At 37.1% G+C, this 20,109-nt stretch overlaps 1 protein-coding gene across 6 annotated transcripts; it reads right to left on the bottom strand.

Annotated features, from left to right (window-relative positions):
- Positions 1-23: 23 nt before the first annotated feature.
- Positions 24-18,468, bottom strand: CLEC7A (C-type lectin domain containing 7A). 6 transcript variants are annotated; one of them, XM_037995152.2, is made up of 7 exons: positions 18,425-18,468; positions 17,216-17,387; positions 15,002-15,100; positions 13,814-13,951; positions 12,537-12,688; positions 10,472-10,590; positions 3,213-5,322 (listed from the first exon to the last, which is right to left on the bottom strand). In XM_037995152.2, the coding sequence occupies exons 2-7, from the start codon at positions 17,343-17,345 to the stop codon at positions 5,190-5,192; spliced, it is 771 nt and encodes a 256-aa protein (XP_037851080.1). In that variant the 5' UTR covers positions 17,346-17,387; positions 18,425-18,468; the 3' UTR covers positions 3,213-5,189. The 6 variants fall into 6 exon arrangements, with proteins under 6 accessions (XP_007965785.1, XP_072876562.1, XP_007965788.1 ...); XM_007967594.3 differs by lacking the exons at positions 3,213-5,322; positions 18,425-18,468 and adding an exon at positions 24-272 and having other exon boundaries at positions 17,216-17,509; XM_073020461.1 differs by lacking the exon at positions 18,425-18,468 and having other exon boundaries at positions 3,209-4,777; positions 17,216-17,503.
- Positions 18,469-20,109: the final 1,641 nt, after the last annotated feature.

Genomic DNA, 20,109 nt, shown 5'->3' with positions numbered 1-20,109 from the left:
TGCTGTGTTTGGATATGGAGTGAACACAATTATGTACCAAATTTAACTTGACAAACTTTCTATGGCTTGTCCCATGTGCATGTTATTTAAAATTTCCCCCATGGAAATCACTTTCTTGTTTACTATTTCCAGAGCTCTAGTTATTTAGGCAGTGTATGGTGTCTGAGAGGCCAGAGGGGCATTACCGGCTGATTTTCAGTACCAGGTCGTCCAGAACAAAATGGCAGTCTTTGCTTCCTGTTGCCGCAGGCTGCAGCCTGGACCTGTGGACCCTGTTTATAAAGAGTAAATTGCATCTCAGGAAACCAGCGTCACCTTTTCATTTTATATTATTTGTGTCATACTTTTCCTGTAATGGAAGGGTTAATTTTACTGTACTTTTTAGTACCTTTGGGGAATCTAATGTAGCATATTTTACACGTGTCTTGATTTTGCCACAACCTGGGTATTGAAGTTATGCAAGCATTTAAAATAAAACGTTAACTCCCTGCCGTGAAAAAGAAAGCCAAATACTTAACATCCAACTGATCTTTGTTGAAGCATGCAAAAACATAAACCTATTTAATAAATGGTGCTGAAAAGACTGGCAAGCCACATGTAGAAGAATGAAACTGGATCCCAATCTCTTGCGTTATACAAAAATCAACTCTAGATGGATCAAAGACTTAAATCTAAGAACTGAAACCATAAAAATCACAGAAGATTACGTTAGAAAAACTCTTCTGGACATTAGCCTATGCAAAAATTTATAACTAATACTCCAAATGCAAATGCAACAAAAATGAAAATAAATAAATGGGACCTCATGAAACTAAAAAGCTTCTGCACAGCAAAATAAATAATCAGAGTAGACAACCCACAGAATGAGACAAAATATTTGCAAACTATGCATTCAACAAAGGACTAATATCCAGAATCTACTAGGATCTCAAACAAATCAGCAAGAAAAAAAAAAAATCCCATCAAAAAGTGAGCAAGGGACATACATAAGACATTTCTCAAAAGAAGATACACAAACATGAAACAATGCTCAACATTACTAATTATCAGGGAAATACAAATTAAAACCACAGTGAGATACCATCTTACTCCTACAATAATGGTTGTTATTAAAAAGTCAAAAAAAAAAAAATAGATGTTGGCATGGATATGGTGAAAAGCAAATGCTTATACACTGCTGGTGGGAATGTAAATGTCCCATGTGCAACGTCCATGGAAAGCAGTGTGAAGATTCCTTAAAGAACTAAAAGTAGATACACCATTCAATCCAGCAATCCTGCTACTAGGTATCTACCCCCAAATAAGTCATTGTATACGAAAAAGACACTTGCACGTGTATGATTATGGCAACCGAATTCACAATTGCAAAGATAGGGGACCAACCTAAGTGCCTATTAACCAATGACTGGATAAAGAAAATGTGGTGTATATACACCATGGAATACCACTCAACCATAAAAAGTAATGAAATAATGTCTTTTGCAGTACCTTGGTTAGAGCTGGAGGCCATTATTCTAAGTAAGTCAGGAGTGGAAAACCAAAAACTGTATGTTCTGACTTGCAAGTGGAAGTTAAGCTATGAGTAGGCAAATCCATACAGAGTGATATGACTCAGAAGCAGGAGGTGAAAAGGGAGGGGGAGGGATTTTAAAAACTACATATTGGGTACAATGTACACTACTCAGGTGACTGACAGGTGCATTACAAACAGAATTCACAACTATATAATTCATCCATGTAACCAAAAACCTCTTGTACCCCAAAAGCTGTTGAAATAAAAAATACATAAATAAAAATAAAAGTATCTTCCTGTTGCACAGTGCCTTGTAAGAAGTAGGAAATCAAAAATTATTTGTTTGTTTGCATTGGGTTGGATATCAGAGAGCCATATAAAAGAGAAGGTAGTCAAAATTGTGAAGATGAAGTTATGTAAAGCCCATATGTGAATAAAACAGATAGAGGGTTAAAAATTACAACAGCTGGGATCAGAAAAAAAGGCACTTAGGAGGTTCCTGTAATTATGATTCTCATAAAATAGCAATTAGAACTATTTCCCAAGTTTTGGTTATTCAAGTATATTACTAATAATTTTTGATAATCAACCCAAATTAACATTTATACTACTTTTCCTTAAAAGTTTTTTTTTTCAAAAATAAGAATGTTTTTGACTATCGACTATATGGCAAGTACTATTCTCAGACTCTTGTATACATCCATGTACAGCAAAGCTGTCAGTCCTTTTAGAGACTATATTCTATGGGGAAAAACAGATGATATATAAGAAAGATAATAAGTATCAGTCTGGTGTAAAAGTAATTGCGGTTTTTGCCATTACTTCCAATGGCAAAAACCACAATTTTGCACCAAACTAATAAGTAAATAGTACAGTATATTAGACTATAATAAATGCTATGGTAAATAAACAGAGGTAAGGGAGATGAAGTATGTAGGGAGAAAGGGTTGGTAACTTTAGAGTTATCTGAGTAAGCATCATTAAGAAGCTCATGTTTGTGCAGAGATGGGAAAGAGGTGAGAGACCAGGTCCTGCAGCTTTGTCAGGTAAGAATCATTCAGGTAAAGGAGATAAGAATCACCAGTACCTTGAGGTGGAAGCACGCCTGACATGCTTGAGAAACAACAGAGAAGCCAGCGTCCTGAGTGCGATGAGTAAAGATAAAGGAAGTAGGAGTTTAGCTCAAAGTTAAGAAGACCAGAATATGTAGCTTCTTATAATTACAAAGGTATTTCATTTTTGAGTTGTTTTGTTTTTACTCTTAGATACATGAGAAGTTGATGAGAATTTTCAGTAGAGAACCGACATGATTTTATTTAAATGTAATAGCCTCACTCTGATTTGTTTGAAAATAGACTGTAGAGGACAAGGGTGAAGGCTCAGATACTACTTCAAAAATTATTGCTGTAATCCAGACATATGAACATGGTGGCCCCTCAGCATGTCTCCTGGTGTGATCATTACTCATCTCGAATTTAACTTTTCAACTGAGGTTCAGCTAGCAGCTATTTCACCTTTTCTGTCTCTTGGAAAAGTGTGTATGTTTTCTGTTTATTCACATATATTTCCATATAAGCTGTGATATAAACATATCTCAACACGTCAGGTACTCTATGTCTTGCACAACCTAGAGCAATTTTACTTTACACCCTCACATTCATGATAACCCACGTCATGGGTTAGGTTGCCTGTCCCGTCCTAGATTAGTACAGCTGGATCTTCAGCATCCAGTTATTTACCTTGATTACCATAATTTCTTGACTCATCCACTATATCCTGAGGACCCGGGAGGAATGAATCACAAAAAAACCAAAATTAAAATACTAGGTATCTCTTCCAAACTCCATCCTAAGCCTTAACTACTTAAAACACTTAACCATACTCATGTTCTCAGCCTGATCTATCTCCTCCTTTTCTTTTATGTTTATTATATATTACATCATTTATTTATTTATGTATTTATTTTTAATTGTACTTTAAGTTCTGGGATACATGTGCAGAACGTGCAGGTTTGTTACATAGGTATACATGTGCCATGGTGGTTTGCTGCATCTGTCTATCTCTTCCCTTTCTACATTTTTTTAAATAATGAAAACATAAATTTGCATATTAAACAACAATAGTAAACCTCACAAAAATCTTTATCTTAGGTTTTTTAAATTTTTAAGATCTCGAATTAATGCTTTAATATCAAAATATCTACTGTAAATATCCACTCCAGCCATACCAAATTCATCATCATTTTTGGGGAAAGGGCAAATTGTGATAGTGATTGTGACACACAGGCACATAATTTAGAGGCCAGGGGTTTTTTGATAAGAGTTTTTTTTTATTGAAATGAAATGCACATAACATAAAAACAGCCATTTTAAAGTGAATAATTTAGTGACATTGGTACAATTTCTTTTCACATATTAATCAACATTAGAGGACTGTAAATGCCTCACCAGTAATATAGAAATATCCATTGGAAATAAAAATAGCACCAGTGGGAAAGTATGAAAAAAAAAAGACAGATCAGCACATGAGGAAATATAGTTTCATTCCAATAATACCATTTTACAGTAATTAATGAAAAAAGTCAAAATTATAAAACAGTACATCACAAAACTAATAAAACATGTTTCATATTCCAAAATGTTAACACTTGTTCCAATGAGATTGGTTACTTTTTTATATTCATCATCAGATTTTATGTATTTCTATGTATTTTTGTATTTAAAAAGCAGAAAACTTTCCTATGACAGCAGTTTCCCTACAATTCCATATTATACAAGATTCTATTAGAGATACGGCAGACGTACTCTCTGGGTTATTTAATTGATAAAGAAAAAGTAAGAGTTCCTGCTTTTTAAAGATGATAATCATAATTATGATCAGATCGATGAAAATAATAAAATCGCTCTGATTGTGGTGAAGATTTTTACCCATTTTTTCATTTAACTATTCAGAAATATATTTCACCTTCTGTTCATATCTGATATACTGCTAGAAGTTGAGGGTCAAATCATGGCAACACACCATATGCATCAATGGCATTGTTAAGCACAAAAACAACTCTGATGGAGCCAGAAATTAAGACTTGCTTATGGTTTACCCCAGGTAAATGCCAAGTCAATGGCAGAATGAAAATTCAAGCTTGGTGCCGGGTGTGGTGGCTTACGTCTGTAATCCCAGCACTTTAGAAGGCCAAGGTGGACAGATCACTTGAGCCCAGGAGTTCAAGACCAGCTTCAGCTTGGTCAACATGGCAAAATCCAGTCTCTACAAAAACACACCAAAAATTAGCCTGGCACAGTGGCATGCACCTGTAGTCCCAGCTACTTGGGGGGGCTGAGGCAAGAGATGGCTGCAGTGAGCCAAGATTGTGCCACCGCACTCCAGCCTGGGTGACAACGTGAGACCCTATCTCAAAAAAAAAAAAAAATTCAAGCTTAGCTGCCCTGATTCCATGTCCAGGGATTTAGTAAGTAGAACAATAACACTGGCCTACTTGTAGGTCAACAAATACAGAAATCACAGCCTCTCCCTTCAATTTCTTGGTTAAGATTACAGTTTGCCAAGCTCGCTAAATATTTTCTGCATTTATTTTGACCTCAGCTGCTACTCTTCTCTGTTCCTTTTTCTGTCCTCCTTACTAGCTCACATATTTCTCTCTCCTCCTCCACCCTTCCCCTTACATTGAAAACTTCTTCTCACAAATACTATATGAAGGCAGACTACACAGTTGGTCATAAATGACTGACACATGAATCCATACACAATTTGGAGATGGGTTTTCTTGGGTAGCTGTGGTTCTGATCTGAAATCTGTTAAAATAGAATACAGTGAGGTAATTAGAACAAATGTTAAGGAATACCGTCTACAGGACGCTCAAATAAATTAGTAAGGATATCGGTGAAAAGATTTCTGAAGTGTTTCTATTATTGGAAAAGGAGGCTTAAATCTAAATTGTTGTGAATCTCAAGTGGTTAAATGAATAGTGTCCACTATTAAGGCAGGAAAATAACTTAATTTTTTTCAAGAAATACTACTAGCTGCTTAAACTTAAAAAAAAGTTCCTGACAAAGAAGGAAAATTATTTAATATTCTATAAAAAGTTCGTTATATATCTTTCAGCCTATTACTTAAATGTTTCTTTATCAAATCAAGCAACAGTTTAATGAAATTATTGCTGGATGTACTTAATGAATAGACCAAGCAGAAGCATTAATGCTGAAAGGGTTCTAGAACTAAAAAAAGAATCAGAGATGCCCAGGCCATTTAAAGGCAGCGCAAACAACTCTGCATATTTTAATGTATCCTGGAAGGAGAATTACATTACAATACAATGCTTGACAGTTATGGAAATCAACACTGGTAAATGGAAGTATGGTCCTGTTCAATTTGGTCTTCAGTCTCCTGAAGCAGCAGTGTTAATTAGTCAAGCTCAAAGAGCATCACTGAGCCTCAGTGCAAAAGCTATGACTTGGCACGCTTCGTCCTGGGTATCTATCTCTCCTTCTTGACCCTGAGGTTGGAAGATTGAGAAAACTTTGCCTTAGAGATGACTAAGGCTAAGATTAACTACTTAGATTCAGACCTCAGGGAGAACTCTGACCAGCATCATTCCTTCAAAATTTTCCTTGATCTCTAAGTGTTTTGGGGGCATAGACACAGCTAGATTAAATAAATGCCACCCAGAAAATCAAAGACTAGTAACATAAACATATCAAAATGTTAACTTGGGCCTGCTTGTGATTACAGAAAGAGTCCTCTAGCCATACATTTAAAATGGCAAAAGAAAAATCAAGACAAACAAGTGCTATAAAAAAGTAGAAAATACATTTGGCTGATTGTTAATAAATTCACTGTACATAGCCTAGTAGAAGTAAAACAGTTAAGTGATTATACTCAGTGGTTTGTACTGTTCACACTATTGGGTGAACAGACCCGGTGGTGAGAATAGAGGCAAATGAAAAAACACTTCAAATTAATTCTGCAAAGATTTTAAGATACAATGTTAACAACCCTATAAAAAGCAATCTGACATAAAAGAAAACTAATCAACACAAAACAAAAATAGGAAAAAAAACAGAAACAGATACATATAGGAAATTGGAATTATTAGACACAAGCTAAAACAACTATGGTTAGTGTATTCTGAAAGTTAAAAGATAACACCAAGAATGTTGGAAGAAAAAATAGAAGTATAAGTGTTGAAATAATAGATTTGAGAAAGAACCGAACTAAAATTATAAAACTGAAAATGTCACCAAACAAAATAAAAAATTTAATAGAGGCATTTAACAGTAGATTAGCCACAGATGAGAAAAAATAGATGAACTGGAAGATATGTGAAAGGTAATTACATAGATTGGAGCAAAAAGCTTAAAAAGAATGAAAACACAGGAAAAAGCAAAAGAAACATATAGGATGGTGTCAACGGGTCTGTAATGAATGTAACTGAGATTCCAGGAGAAGGGAAAAAAGATGGTTCAAAGCAAAATACGAAGCAAGTATGGTTGAGAATTTTTCAGTAACATGTATTACCTTCAAACAGACCTCTCAAAAACAACAATAAAAAATAGGAAACAGTGGAATAATATATTTGAGTGGCTGAGAGGAAAAACAACCAACCTCTAATCCTATACTTATTGGAAATATCAGCCATAAGAAAAAATACCTGAAATGTGCAGTTGGAAAGGAAGAAATAAACAAGTAAAATCATAAATATGTGGACAAATTGAAATGAATACTAACTGCATAAATCTGCTGTGCACCGCCATTTCTAATTTTTGTGGGTTTTTTTTTTTTTTTTTTTTTTTTTGTAGTGATGCGGTTTCACCATCTTGGTCAAGCTGGTATCGAACTCCTGACCTCAAGTGATCCGCCCACCTCGGCCTCCCAGAGTTCTGGGATTATAGACGTGAATCACTGTGCCCGGCCCAAGGGCTATTTTTGTCTGTTTGTTTTAGACTGAGTCTGGCTCAGTCACCCAGGCTGGAGTGCTGTGGCGCAATCTCAGTTCACTACAACCTCCCGGGTTGAAGCAATTCTGGTGCCTCAATCTCTGAGTAGCTGGGATTACAGGCGCAGGCCACCACACCTAGCTGGAGGCGTGGCTGTAGTCCCAGCTACTCTGGAGGCTGAAATGGGAGAATCGCTTGAACCCAGGAGGCAGAGGTTGCAGTGAGCCAAGATTGCACCACTGCACTCCAGCCTGGGAGATAAAATAAAAATAAATAAATAAAAATAAATACATTAATATAATAGCATATAAATTGAGTCAACAGAGTAAAGGAATGCTCTATGATTTTTATATTGGTCAGGAAGAACATAAAAATGTCAGTTAATATTAGTCTTTGATGAGTGAAGTATACATGTGTAATTCCTAGGAAAACTACTAAAAGATTAGTAAAAGAGATGTAAAAGACATGAAAGAGCACATTACAAATGAAAAGAAAAAAATAAGAAAAGGTGTTAAATCAGTCCAAAAAGGAGGAAAGAAAGGGAAAAAAGTAACAATTCTACATCTTTATGTGCCTGATAACACGGCTTCAACACATCGAATCAAATGTTTACAGAACTATAAGTAGAATCGCAGCAGATTTCAACACAATTCTTTTCATATGGAAAGAGGAAGAAGCACGTAAAAATCACAGAACTACAAGCACGTGGAGCATGGTCTCTGATCACAGTGGAACTAAGCCTGAAACCCAAAACAAAGAGATAACTAGAAACACATAAGTTTGTAAATTAAGAAATACATTTCTAAATAACTCCTGGGTCAAAGAGCAACTCACAGTGGAAATCAGAAAGTATTTTGAACTGAATGACAATGAAAATACATTAAAATTATAGCCTTTAAATCTACATACTTGAGATAAAGAAAGGCTTAAATTCATGAGTCAAGCACCCAATACAAGAAGTTTGAGATGGAATAGCAAATATAAAACAAATAAATTAGGTTAGGAGATTGAGACCATCCTGGCTAGCACAGTGAAACCCCGTCTCTACTAAAAATACAAAAAATTAGCCAGGCGTGGTGGTGGGAGCCTGTAGTCCCAGCTACTTGGGAGGCTGAGGCAGGAGAATGGCGTGAATCCAGGAGGCAGAGCTGGCAGTGAGCCAAGATCGCCACTGCACTCCAGCCTGGGCAATAGAGCAAGACTCTGTCTCAAAAAGATAAAATAAAATAAAATAAAAATAAATTAGATGGAAGGAAGTAATACAGACTAGAATCAAAGTTAATGAAAGAAATAATAAAAAGAGGCAGAGTCAACAAAGTCAAAAGTTATTTTCTTTGAAAAACTAAATCGAACCGTACTCCTACTGAGATGAAAAAACACACACAGGTGTGTGCACACACACACACTAATAATAAGAACTTAAAAGGGACATATTTCATATTCTGCAGATATTAAATGAAGGGGCGGCCTGCCCCTCCACACCTGTGGGTGTTTCTCGTAAGGCAGAACGAGAGACTTGAGAAAAGAAATAAGACACAGAGACAAAGTATAGAGAAAGAAAAGCGGGGGCCCAGGGGACCGGCGCTCAGCTTACAGAGGACCCACGCCGGCACCGGTCTCTGAGTTCCCTTAGTATTTATAGATAATCTTAAAGATAAGGGAGTGGCAGGACAATAGGATCGTTTTTAGGGAGGAAATCAGCAGTAAGACATAAGAACAAGGATCTCTGTGACATGAATAAGTTTAAAGGAAAATCCTGTGCCTTGAGATAAACCTTTTAGCGGCATTGTTTCATCCTATCACATGGAGATAAACCTTGGACAATACCTAGCTTTTCTAGGAACAAAGACACACCCTGCACGCCCAAAATCCATTAAACCTTGAGTTACCACAGCACATATCTCTTGCAAGGACAAGGTTGGGAGTAGGGTCACAGATTAACAGCATCTCAAATACAGAACAAAATGGAGTCTCTTATGTCTACTTCTTTCTATATAGACACAGTAACAGGCTGATCTCTTTCTTTTCCCCACATTAAAAAGCAAATGAATGACAACTGCAGTGACAAAGACTAACACATAATAAGGAATAATGTATAATCATGCAAATGTGAAATACGTTTAAAATATCTTTTTAAAATGCAAAATGTGAAAATGTGGTTGCTTTTTAACTTAATAATATCGCTCATTAACTATGTACAAGACACTGTGCTAAATTATTTTACTTTTATACCCATCTCACAATTCTAAGAGGAAAGTACCCTTCCTTCCTTCCTTCCTTCCTTCCTTCCTTCCTTCCTTCCTTCCTTCCTTCCTTCCTTCCTTCCTTCCTTCCTTCCTTTTTTTTGAGTTGGAGTCTCACTGGAGTCTCACTCTGTCATCCAGGCTGGAGTGCAGTGGTGCAATCTCAGCTCACTGCAACCTCCATCTCCCAGGTCCAAGCATTTCTCCTGCCTCAGCCTCCCGAGTAGCTGGGATTTCTGGCAAATGCCACCACACCGGCTCATTTTTTAGTGAAGATGGGGTTTCACCATGTTGGTCAGGCTGGTCTCAAACTCCTGACCTCAAGTGATCCACCCACCTGGGCCTCCCAAAGTGCTGGGATTACAGGTGTGAGCCACCGCACCCGGCCAAGAGTAACTTTCTGTTCTGTTCAAACTGAGGTCTGGCTTCAAAGCCCATGTTCTTAACCAGGGGTTTACACTGACTGACAGTGACTGCTCCTTGCCTGGACAACTTCAAACATGTTGGTTGCCTCCCTGGTAAGAAAACTAGAAGAACAGCTGTGTTGATGCTGCTAGATGGCCTCGCTCCTTTTCACTCTAAGGTTCTCCTCATCTTTCTCCTTTTGTTGTAGCTCACTATTTCTCTTCTTCTGTATCTTTCTCTCTCTCTTTCTCATATATGGTCAGCAAGTCAGGTTCTTAGCTGCTTGACAGAGGTTTTCATAGATGAGGTGGAAACCTCTCTGAGAAAGAGGATGAAGCATTGTCTGTCCATACACTTACAGGTTAGAAGGGAATGTTGATCCATCTTCCCAGAGCCATGGTACCTCAGTCTGGGGCCGAGAAAGGCCTATCCAAAATGAATTATCAGGTTGGGAAGACACTTGTTTTACTATAAATCCCTGTAACAAAACATATACAAATATATAACAAAGAGAGAGAGAGAGAGAGAGACCATTATCATGGACACTGAGAAAAAGACAGCTGATCGAATCACTTTGGTAAAGAATGCATGCCTAACCTGACATCAACCTGTCATTGAATGTCTCAAAAGGCCTATCTTATTTATTTAAAGTAATTATCATTTAATTTTCCAAAAGAATAGATCTATAATGTGAAGATTGTACTGCCTCCATTCAACCTATCTGACAAAATCCCAGATGACAGGCCCCCTAGGCAGTTTTCATGGATGATTAGCCACTGTCTTCTCCTCCAATTGAGGAAATAAATTGACGCTACTTTTGTTAAGAAATATTTCTCAGGCCGGGCGCGGTGGCTCAAGCCTGTAATCCCAGCACTTTGGGAGGCCGAGACGGGCGGATCACCAGGTCAGGAGATGGAGACCATCCTGGCTAACACGGTGAAACCCCGTCTCTACTAAAAAATACAAAAAACTAGCCGGGTGAAGTGGCGGGTGCCTGTAGTCCCAGCTACTCGGGAGGCTGAGGCAGGAGAATGGCGTGAACCCGAGAGGAGGAGCTTGCAGTGAGCTGAGATCCGGCCACTGCACTCCAGCCCGGGCGACAGAGCGAGACTCCGTCTCAAAAAAAAAAAAAAAAAGAAATACTTCTCAGAGTTAGGTAACAACTTAAAAATGATTTAGTCCAACAGCATATTTTATGAATAAGTAATCTGAGATTCAGCGAAGATATCTGAATTGTTTACAAATCTATAACAATTTATTTTCAATTATAGGCTGGCCTAAAAGTCAGATAGACTTGTAACCCAATACTCTTTCTTTGCCATACATGTAGTTCCATTAATTTTAATATAAATTATTACTACTGGGTAAGACATTAGAGAAACAAAAACAAAATGAGAATAGTGAAAGTAGATGTAGAAGTTACAGACTGGTTTAGATTTATAATGTAGAATGTTTCCTATAAACCCCTTCTCGTACCTCATCTAAGCTCTACCCTTCATTCAAGTGCCACTTTTTCTGAAAACTTCTTAGGAACACGGGGATCTCTTTAAACTCCGATAGCATTTATTGCCCATGCCAGATATTTAACTTTTAATAGCTGCTGAGTTGCTTTTTTTTTACTTAAAAGATTATATGTGTCCTGTGATAGCAGGGTTATTTTTTAACCCTCTTTGCCTTTCCCAGTATCTTGCAAAGAGTAAATAATTTCTAAACATATATTATCATTGTTGCCATTTTCTTGATAATTATGATGACAAGAAGGAGAATTTTCTACTTTACTCCACCAAATGTAACAATTGAAATACAAACGCACAAAAACGGGTAATGGCCTGATTATTGCAGTCACGCATACATGGAGTGTGTTTGAAAGGATTTGTTTTAAGGTGAAACACAGTTGTTTTTTTTTTTAATTAGTTAAAAATAAATAAATAAAATTAGTTAAAATAAAAATAAAAGTATATATTATGCACTTTATGTGCTTAAGGCATGCTGTGATTATAACTATAGAGATATTAAAAATGACTTTTGGCCGAGTGTGGTGGCCTCCACCTGTAATCCCAACAATTTGGGAGATCAAGATGGGCAGATTGCTTGTGCCCAGGAGTTTGACACGAGCCTAGACAATATGGAGAAACTCCATCTCTACGAAAAATACAAAAAAAAAAAAATTAGATGAGCATAGTGGTGCCCCCTCTAGTCCTAACTAGTCAGGAGGCTGAGGTGGGAGGATCCCTTGAGCCTGGGATGTTGAGGCTTCATTGCACTCCAACTTGGGCAACAGAGTAAGACTCTGCCTCAAAAAAAAAAAAAAAAAAAAAAAAAAAAAAGACTTCATTTTAGGAAAAATTGTCATTACCTGGAATTTCCCTCTATTTTCCTTCTGGATACAGACCACAGATAATTACAACAGAAGTTTACACTTACCAATTCCTTTGAGCTGTCTATCTTTATGAGATTAGAGCCCAGTTGTGAGCATTGTCTTTTACTTCCATCCCAGGAATTTAGTGACGGGCTGAATAGGTAACAGCTCTTCTCATATATAATCCAATTAGGAGGACAAGGGCTGGAAAGAACCCCTGGAAATAAAAGATTAGTACCATGAGGTTCATAGCACACCAATTCACTCTTTTAGTATGAACACCATTCATCTTAAGGACACTTATGAAATAACCAATGAGTTGCCATTATTATATTTCATTTTCAATTCAAACTACAGTGATATGATTTTACAGATGAGAATACATTCAAATCTTCCTATTCATTTAGAATTTAAAAATGAATTAGTTATAAATAGTATTTTAGGCAGCCAACCATCCTTTTTTTCTTGATTTTGTCTTCTATTCCTTCTAATTTAGCTCAAAACTACCTTTCTCCTTAATAACTCCTTAAAATAATTCCACTCACAATCAATCATTGAGGTACACAGCAATTTCATATTGTTACTTAACTTATTTTATGATGTAAGATCTATTTCAGAATGTGACTTTCCAAATGAAAAAGGTATAGGTCAGTTATTCATATTACACACTATCTCTCTTATATGTTATTAGCTACTTAATAAAAATAGTGAGGAGGTGTGGGTCCAGAGATGAAAAACTGAAGTGAAAACATTAAGTCATAGTCAATTATGATGCAATTAGAAGTAAAGGTCAAGTATATATAGAATTGTAATTAAGTAAATGAAATTGTATGATTAAAGAAATTTGATGAGTTTTCAGGAACATGTGTATTAGGTCCACCTCTTTTGTATATTTTTAATATAGCTTCTTTATTCTTGGCAACATTTTCCATTCTTTCCTTTCTCCCTGTCATTCTTCCTTTCTAATGTCATATTTTCTATTCTAACTGTATCGCATTAAAAATGTCAATTCTGTAAGGGGAGAGAACACTTTTCTTTTATTTGTATTAAATTATATGATCTCCTCTAGATCTAAACACATAGCCAGTGATAAATTGGTTACTGATTTTAAAAATTAATAAAGTCCAATTTAGAACTGTTCAGCCAAGTGCATAGAGTACTTATAATTTCATCTTTTTGTATATATGACAGGGATATATTACACTAAGTTAATACTAATATGTGTGCTTGCCTTAAATGTACAATCATTGAATCTAAGCATATTTTCCTTACACCCCTGCCCCAGGCCTCAGCACCAACAATTAACCCTCTTGAATCAAGATTCCATCCTTTATGCCCTTGCCTGTGGTTTTGACAGCTTTGGTAGGAGTCACACTCTCTTCTAAAGGTGATTGTGTGGGTTGACTGTGGTTCTCTTTATTTCTTGATGGAAAGTAGCCATTCTCCAATGAGTTTCTTCCTGAATTGGGTCTCCAAATAGCTTCATATCCCAACAATAACAGTGACAGAAAAAAAGTCATTCTTTTGTGTTTGAAAATGAAAATCCCGAAACCCATATGTTATTGGAATAAAAGAATATATTATTGATTAATGATAAATAGATGATATATTGCTGTGGAGAAGTAAAGATGATTGATAAAATAGATGAAAAGAAATAAATAACTTTCATAATGGAGGTATAGTTAAAAAGAAAAAAGAATGTAGAGAAGAAGAAATAGAACGAGGGAGGCAGCAAGAGGCAAATGTCATAGAGTCAACTGGACCCATGGCAGATTTGAAATAGCAACATCTTTCACCTTTCTTCTATTACTTAAAAATGAGATATCCTTGAGAAACTGCCCAGTACCTATAACATAACATAGAATGCACTTGACTAAGTGCATCTGACTAATTAAGGAATGTCATGAAGACTCTCTGAAGGTGCTTAACAACAGATTGCATGTGATATAAAATCTAAAAAAAAAATTCATCCATTACAAAATACCGACTTAAGACCAAGTGCCTCAGGAAATTTCTGGTCTATTCAAAGGTGTTTATATTAAAGATCAGAAATAAGTTCCCTAAATAATGTGACTCATAAAAACAGCTTAATGTCCATTTAGTGAATTTATTTCATTAGGAAGACAGCACTATATTGTACTTTCTTCTTCAGCTCCATGTGTTTCCTTCCATTAATTTATTATCCTTTGGATTCTACAGCTTTGAAACCAGCTATGCAAGGGAGGTATGAGAGCAATGTAGTTAAGAGTATGAGTTTTTTAGACAGATCGCCTGAATTTCTAATCATGGTCCCACCACTAACTAGTTTATAACCCTGGAAAGGTGAAATAACCTCTCAGTCTCTCACACCTTTTATAAGTGAAATGGGCATTAACAGCTGCAACCCAATACAGACAAAACCAGATTACATACAAATTAAAGTAGATTATGCATGTCAAGCCCTTAAAAGAATGCCTGGCACATAATAATTGCTTACTAAATTGTCTGTTGTTGTTATTGTTGTTGTTGATCTTCTCCACCAAATACTCACCCATGGTACCCAGGACCACAGCTATCACCAGTATCACCAAGCATAGGATTCCCAAAATCACAGCAATGAGGCGCCAAGGAGGAGATGCAACACAAGATCCTGAGGAGCCAGAGGGGGCAGAAATGGAATAAAGGAAGAGAATGACGGACGGTGGAGCACTTCAATTCTACAGTTCATCAAAAATCTGGCCTTGCACAGTGGCTCACACCTGTAATCCCAGAAGGGAGACAGAGGTAGGAGGATTGCTTGAGGCCAGAAGCTCAAGACCAGCCTGGGTAACACAGGGAGACCCTGTCCCTACCAAAAAAAAAAAAAGAAAGAAAGAAAGAAAGAAAAAATTTAACTAGCTGGTCACGGTGGTGAGCTCCTGTAGTCCCATCTACTCTGGAGGCTGTGGCAGGAGGATCGCTTGAGCCCAGGAATTCCAGAGCAGCATGGGCAACAGAGCGATACCCTGTTAAAAAAAACAAAACAAAACACAAACAACAATAACAAAAAATACTGGCAAATTTTAAAGTGAATTATTAATCACTGCCTAGGTTACCTAGTCATCAAGGATTCGCTGTGTTTTTCTCCACTAGTAAGAATACCTCTTCTTCAATTATAATTTCAGCACATTGCCTTGATATCTGTATGCTCCTAATTTCAGCTCCACATTGATATCTACAGGTCACGACATTAGTAGGATCCCTGAAATCCCACTGATTCTTAGAGGACATAGCTTAATGTTGGGAAGAGAGCAATGATTACTAAGGGTAATTTTCCCTTTTCATGTGTTTGTTGCATGACTCAGGGCAAATTACTCCCTTTGTTGTTTTTTATTCCTCTTTATGAAACTGGGGTAATAATATTTCAAAGGATTATTGTGGGAATTAAATGAGCTAACACGTAAAAAGCACCTCGTTTAGCCACTGCTAGCACATTATAGGTGTGTTGTTACAGGATACCATTTGCCTATACATATGCATAAACATGCGCATGTCTCCCTACCTCTTGCCTCACCCACTTTTTCCACCCTTCCTCACTAGGTTGCCCAAGAAAAGAATTACATCAGTACTGAGAGGAAAATATTTGTGCAATGTGAAGAATCAGAAAGCAGAAGAAAAGCAAACTCTGGTGTCAAAACCAACAAATGATCTCTCTCTCTCTCAAAGAAAACAGGGAACTAATTTTGTATTAACATTGCCATAACCAGAATGTATTTCTGCTTTCCACTGAGACTAAGCTGTCAGGACATTTCATAGAAGTGTCACATAGAGTAGGCGAAATCACCCACTCTGTGAATACAGAGATCCTCCAAAGCCCTTCTTTCTATTTCATTTCATTTACTTTTTGTTTAAGACTCATGTCCTGCCGATGGGATGTCTTTATCCACCATATATTAATATATTTCCCTTCACTGGTATACCAATAATTGTTTTTTGTTTAAAAACAATTTAATCTCTTACCACAAAAAAACCATATTGTTCATATATATGCTTCTTTAAGTTTCCTGGCCTCCATTCAATAATCTAGCCTTTCTATCAAACAAGCAACAAGTCACTCATACGGAAATCGTTTATCTTTGTGTATTATCCCACTTATTACCAATTCCTCACTGATGAAATGTCTATATCTATATAAAATAGAAATTGTATTTTCTGCCATCAGACATAATTAATTTAAATACTAATAATTGGTCACTGAATAATTTTCATGAAAAAAAGTTTAGGGTGCATTCAAATTATCTTCAGTGACATCTGAAGCCCTTTAAAAGTATATCCATAAAAATGCACACATCACAAGCCTCTCAAGTTTTCTCCCCTTATATCTTTTTGTTTTGTTTTGTTGTTTGTTTGTTTGTTTTTATTTATTTTTTTTTTTTCAGAGATGGAGTCTTGCTCTGTCACCCAGGCTGAAGTGCAGTGGCGTGATCTCGGCTCATTGCAACCTCCACTTCCCGAGTCCAAATTATTCTCCCGCCTCAACCTCCCAAGTAGCTGGGACTGCAGGTGTGTGCCACCATGCCTGGGTAATTTTTGTGTTTTCAGTAGAGACGGGGTTTCACCACATTAGCCAAGCTAGCCTCAAACTCCTGACCTCAGTCAATCCACCTGCCTTGGCCTCCCAAAGTGCTGGAATTATAGGCGTGAGCCACTGTGCCCAGCCTCCCCTTGGATCTTTTCAAATGGGAGAGCTAAAGGCATACATTAGAAAATATATATATATATATACCTTTCTCTGAAACAACAGCTATCCTGGTATTGCTTCGAGAGTCGAAGTGTAATTGAGTATATCCATCTTCATCCAAATTTTCCAAATCAGGATGATATTCCATTGTTCTTGAGAGGCCCTGAATAGACATAGCATTTGGGAGCTCTCTTCTTTCTGCTCCTCAGATGACTGCCTGTGGACGAAAGAGAATCTCTGAGTCAAATCATGTGGGATAGGTACTTACTGGGGTTTAACAAATTAAGCTTAAGTAGTTCAGCCAGATATTCAAGAGCAGGAAATGAAACTATGCTGTGGTAATTTTCCATTTGTACCTTTAGATCCTGTTTCTGAGACTGCTGACTCAGGAAAACTAAAAGGTAGCATAGCAGATAAGTCTTTGTTTCAGACCAAATAGAAAAAATGCATAAATTAATGTCTTATGCTGCCTTCATTACTCTCACAACTAAATCTGACATTAATTAATTTAACCTATGCAAACTATTACAGTTTTGGTGCTCTAAGTTTACCATAACTTTGTTGTAACTTTGTTCATGTATGTATTCATGTATTTTTTAAATTACATAAACAGGTACTGAATACCCACCTTTTCAATTGGCGGGAGCTTAGAATACAAGGAAAAATGATGCCTAAGAAGAAACACATTGCCTAATAGAGGAAATATATAGATAGGTAAATGAGGGATGGCATGAGGAGGTGCATTGTTGTAACAACAGACAGAGAGACAGAGAAAACAAATCTCTTTGAGAATTATCAGATATTAATAACACAAAATAACAATTATTTATTGAACAATTACTATGAGCTAGGAACCACATGTTGCACATGTTTTCTTGTTCAATCTCACTTTTCCAAGTCTATATAGTAGGCATTATTATTTCTATTTCAAACGAAAAAATGAGACAAAATTTAGTCTCTTTCTCAGGTTTAAGAAGCTAATTTTAAAAATTTAGAGCAAGGAATCAAATCAAAGCTGACTCTTGCTGCAAAATTCATGGTCTTTTCTGTTACACTACACTGCCTCTTTCATCATTCCATACACTTATATTGCAAGGAACAGCTTATGGAAGGTGTTGGGACTGAAATATTATGCCAGATGTTTGATTATTTTTTCCTCTCTTCCAGTTGCCATAGTAATGATCAAATCAAAGAAATATAGAAAACACCTAACATTGCTGGAAACTGAAGAGGTGTTCAACTCATTTACCAGACCTTGAAGTCCGTAGAGTGCAGGAGACATCTGTGTGTTGTCAAAGATCAACAAATCTGGATACTAGTTAATGTGATGAGGACAGGTTTTATTCGGTAATACTATTGCAACAGGAAACAGCTGCACTGTTTCCTGTTGAACTGAACTCAACTTCCCCAAAAGTAAAGCCGATGACATTTTAAAGTGGAGTGTGCTAAGGAAAAGATACTGAGTGGTGTTAAGGAAGGTTAATGTCACTAGACCCTCTGGATTTGTTAATTGGCCCTTATCCAGAGGGGAGAGAAACTTCACCTCTCTATATGACAGAAGGACATGGTGATATAGTTGAAGTGAAGCATCCAGCTAAGTTGGTCCTTATGCTCCATATGAAAGAAAGAGCAAGATTTATCTCCCTGAATGTTTGCATTTCAAAGAAACAGCTCCCAAGTCCTTGAAGAAACAGTTCTGTGTGGTAGATTTGCTTCTCAAAGGGCAGAGAAAGAATTTAACGGTAAGATTTCTTTTTCTTTTTCTTTTTCTTTTTTAGATGAAGTTTTGCTGTTGTTGCCCAGGCTGGTGTGCAAATGGCATGATCTTGGCTCACTGCAACCTCCGCCTCCTGGGTTCAAGCGATTCTCCTGCCTCAGCCTCCTGAGTAGCTGGGATTACATGCACCAACACGTCTGGCTAATTTTGTATTTTTAGTAGAGATGGTATTTCTCCATGTTGATCAGGCTACTCTTGAACTCCCGACCTCAGGTGATCCTCCCGCCTTGGCCTCCCAAAGTGCTGGGATTACAGGCGTGAGCCACCGCACCTGGTCTAACTGTAAGATTTCTAAAGTAACTGCTCTAAAAGGAATTCGGGAGCCTATCTGTTACCAAGTCTTGACTGGAACAAAAAGTAAATTCTCCTAGCAGCATTGGGCTTCCTTAGCTGGCATTTTAAGTAGAGCTGAGTCATTGTATGGACCTTGCCGTAAGCTGCTAGAAGGCATGCTAGAGTTTGCCAAGTCTCTAGTGCAAAGATTTGGGAGGAGTTGTTATACGATGAGGGTTCTGCAGTTCTCACGGTCTAACACCTATCAAAATGGAAGAGAGCTCACGGAGAGTACGTAAATGAGCTTCCCGCCTTACTTCAGCTGCCACAAAAGTCTTACTAAGTTTTTGTAGACATGTTGCAAAGTGGTAATGTGGATCTTAATCTCAACACTCATCAGTCTTTCAGTTCTATAATGCAGTGCTTGGAAGGCAACGTATGAGGTTCAGGACACGCAGCCCCAAAATGTGGATTCTTGGCATTTGAGAAAACAGCAGGATCAGGAAGTTCACTCTCACACCTTTCTGCATCTTTCTGCCCTGAAGCAGATCATAAGACCCTTATTCTAGAAGTATCCTTTCCCAGAGGAAAGAAACATCCTTATCTTTGAAGACACAGAGATGCCAAGAAGAATCTGAACAAATTAGCCTTGCTAAGCTCCCTCCAGTTTATTACTATTAGATCACACTCCCCTTGTCCAATGTAGGGGAGAAAAAGTAATATCTTTTCCTTGCCCATCACAAGGTTCATGACTGAGACCCCTACAACAAAAGACAGATGAACAAAACAAAAGCATATAAATGTTTTATGACAAGAGAGCCTTCTGAAATGAAGACACAGGGCAACTGAATATTTCTATGGACAGTTATGCAGAAGTATGATTGGAGAA

The sequence above is a fragment of the Chlorocebus sabaeus genome, chromosome 11 (genome assembly GCF_047675955.1).
Source record: "Chlorocebus sabaeus isolate Y175 chromosome 11, mChlSab1.0.hap1, whole genome shotgun sequence".
Taxonomy (NCBI): domain Eukaryota; kingdom Metazoa; phylum Chordata; class Mammalia; order Primates; family Cercopithecidae; genus Chlorocebus; species Chlorocebus sabaeus.
Note: the sequence above shows the minus strand (reverse complement) of the source record. Positions and strands in the feature narration are given on the sequence as shown.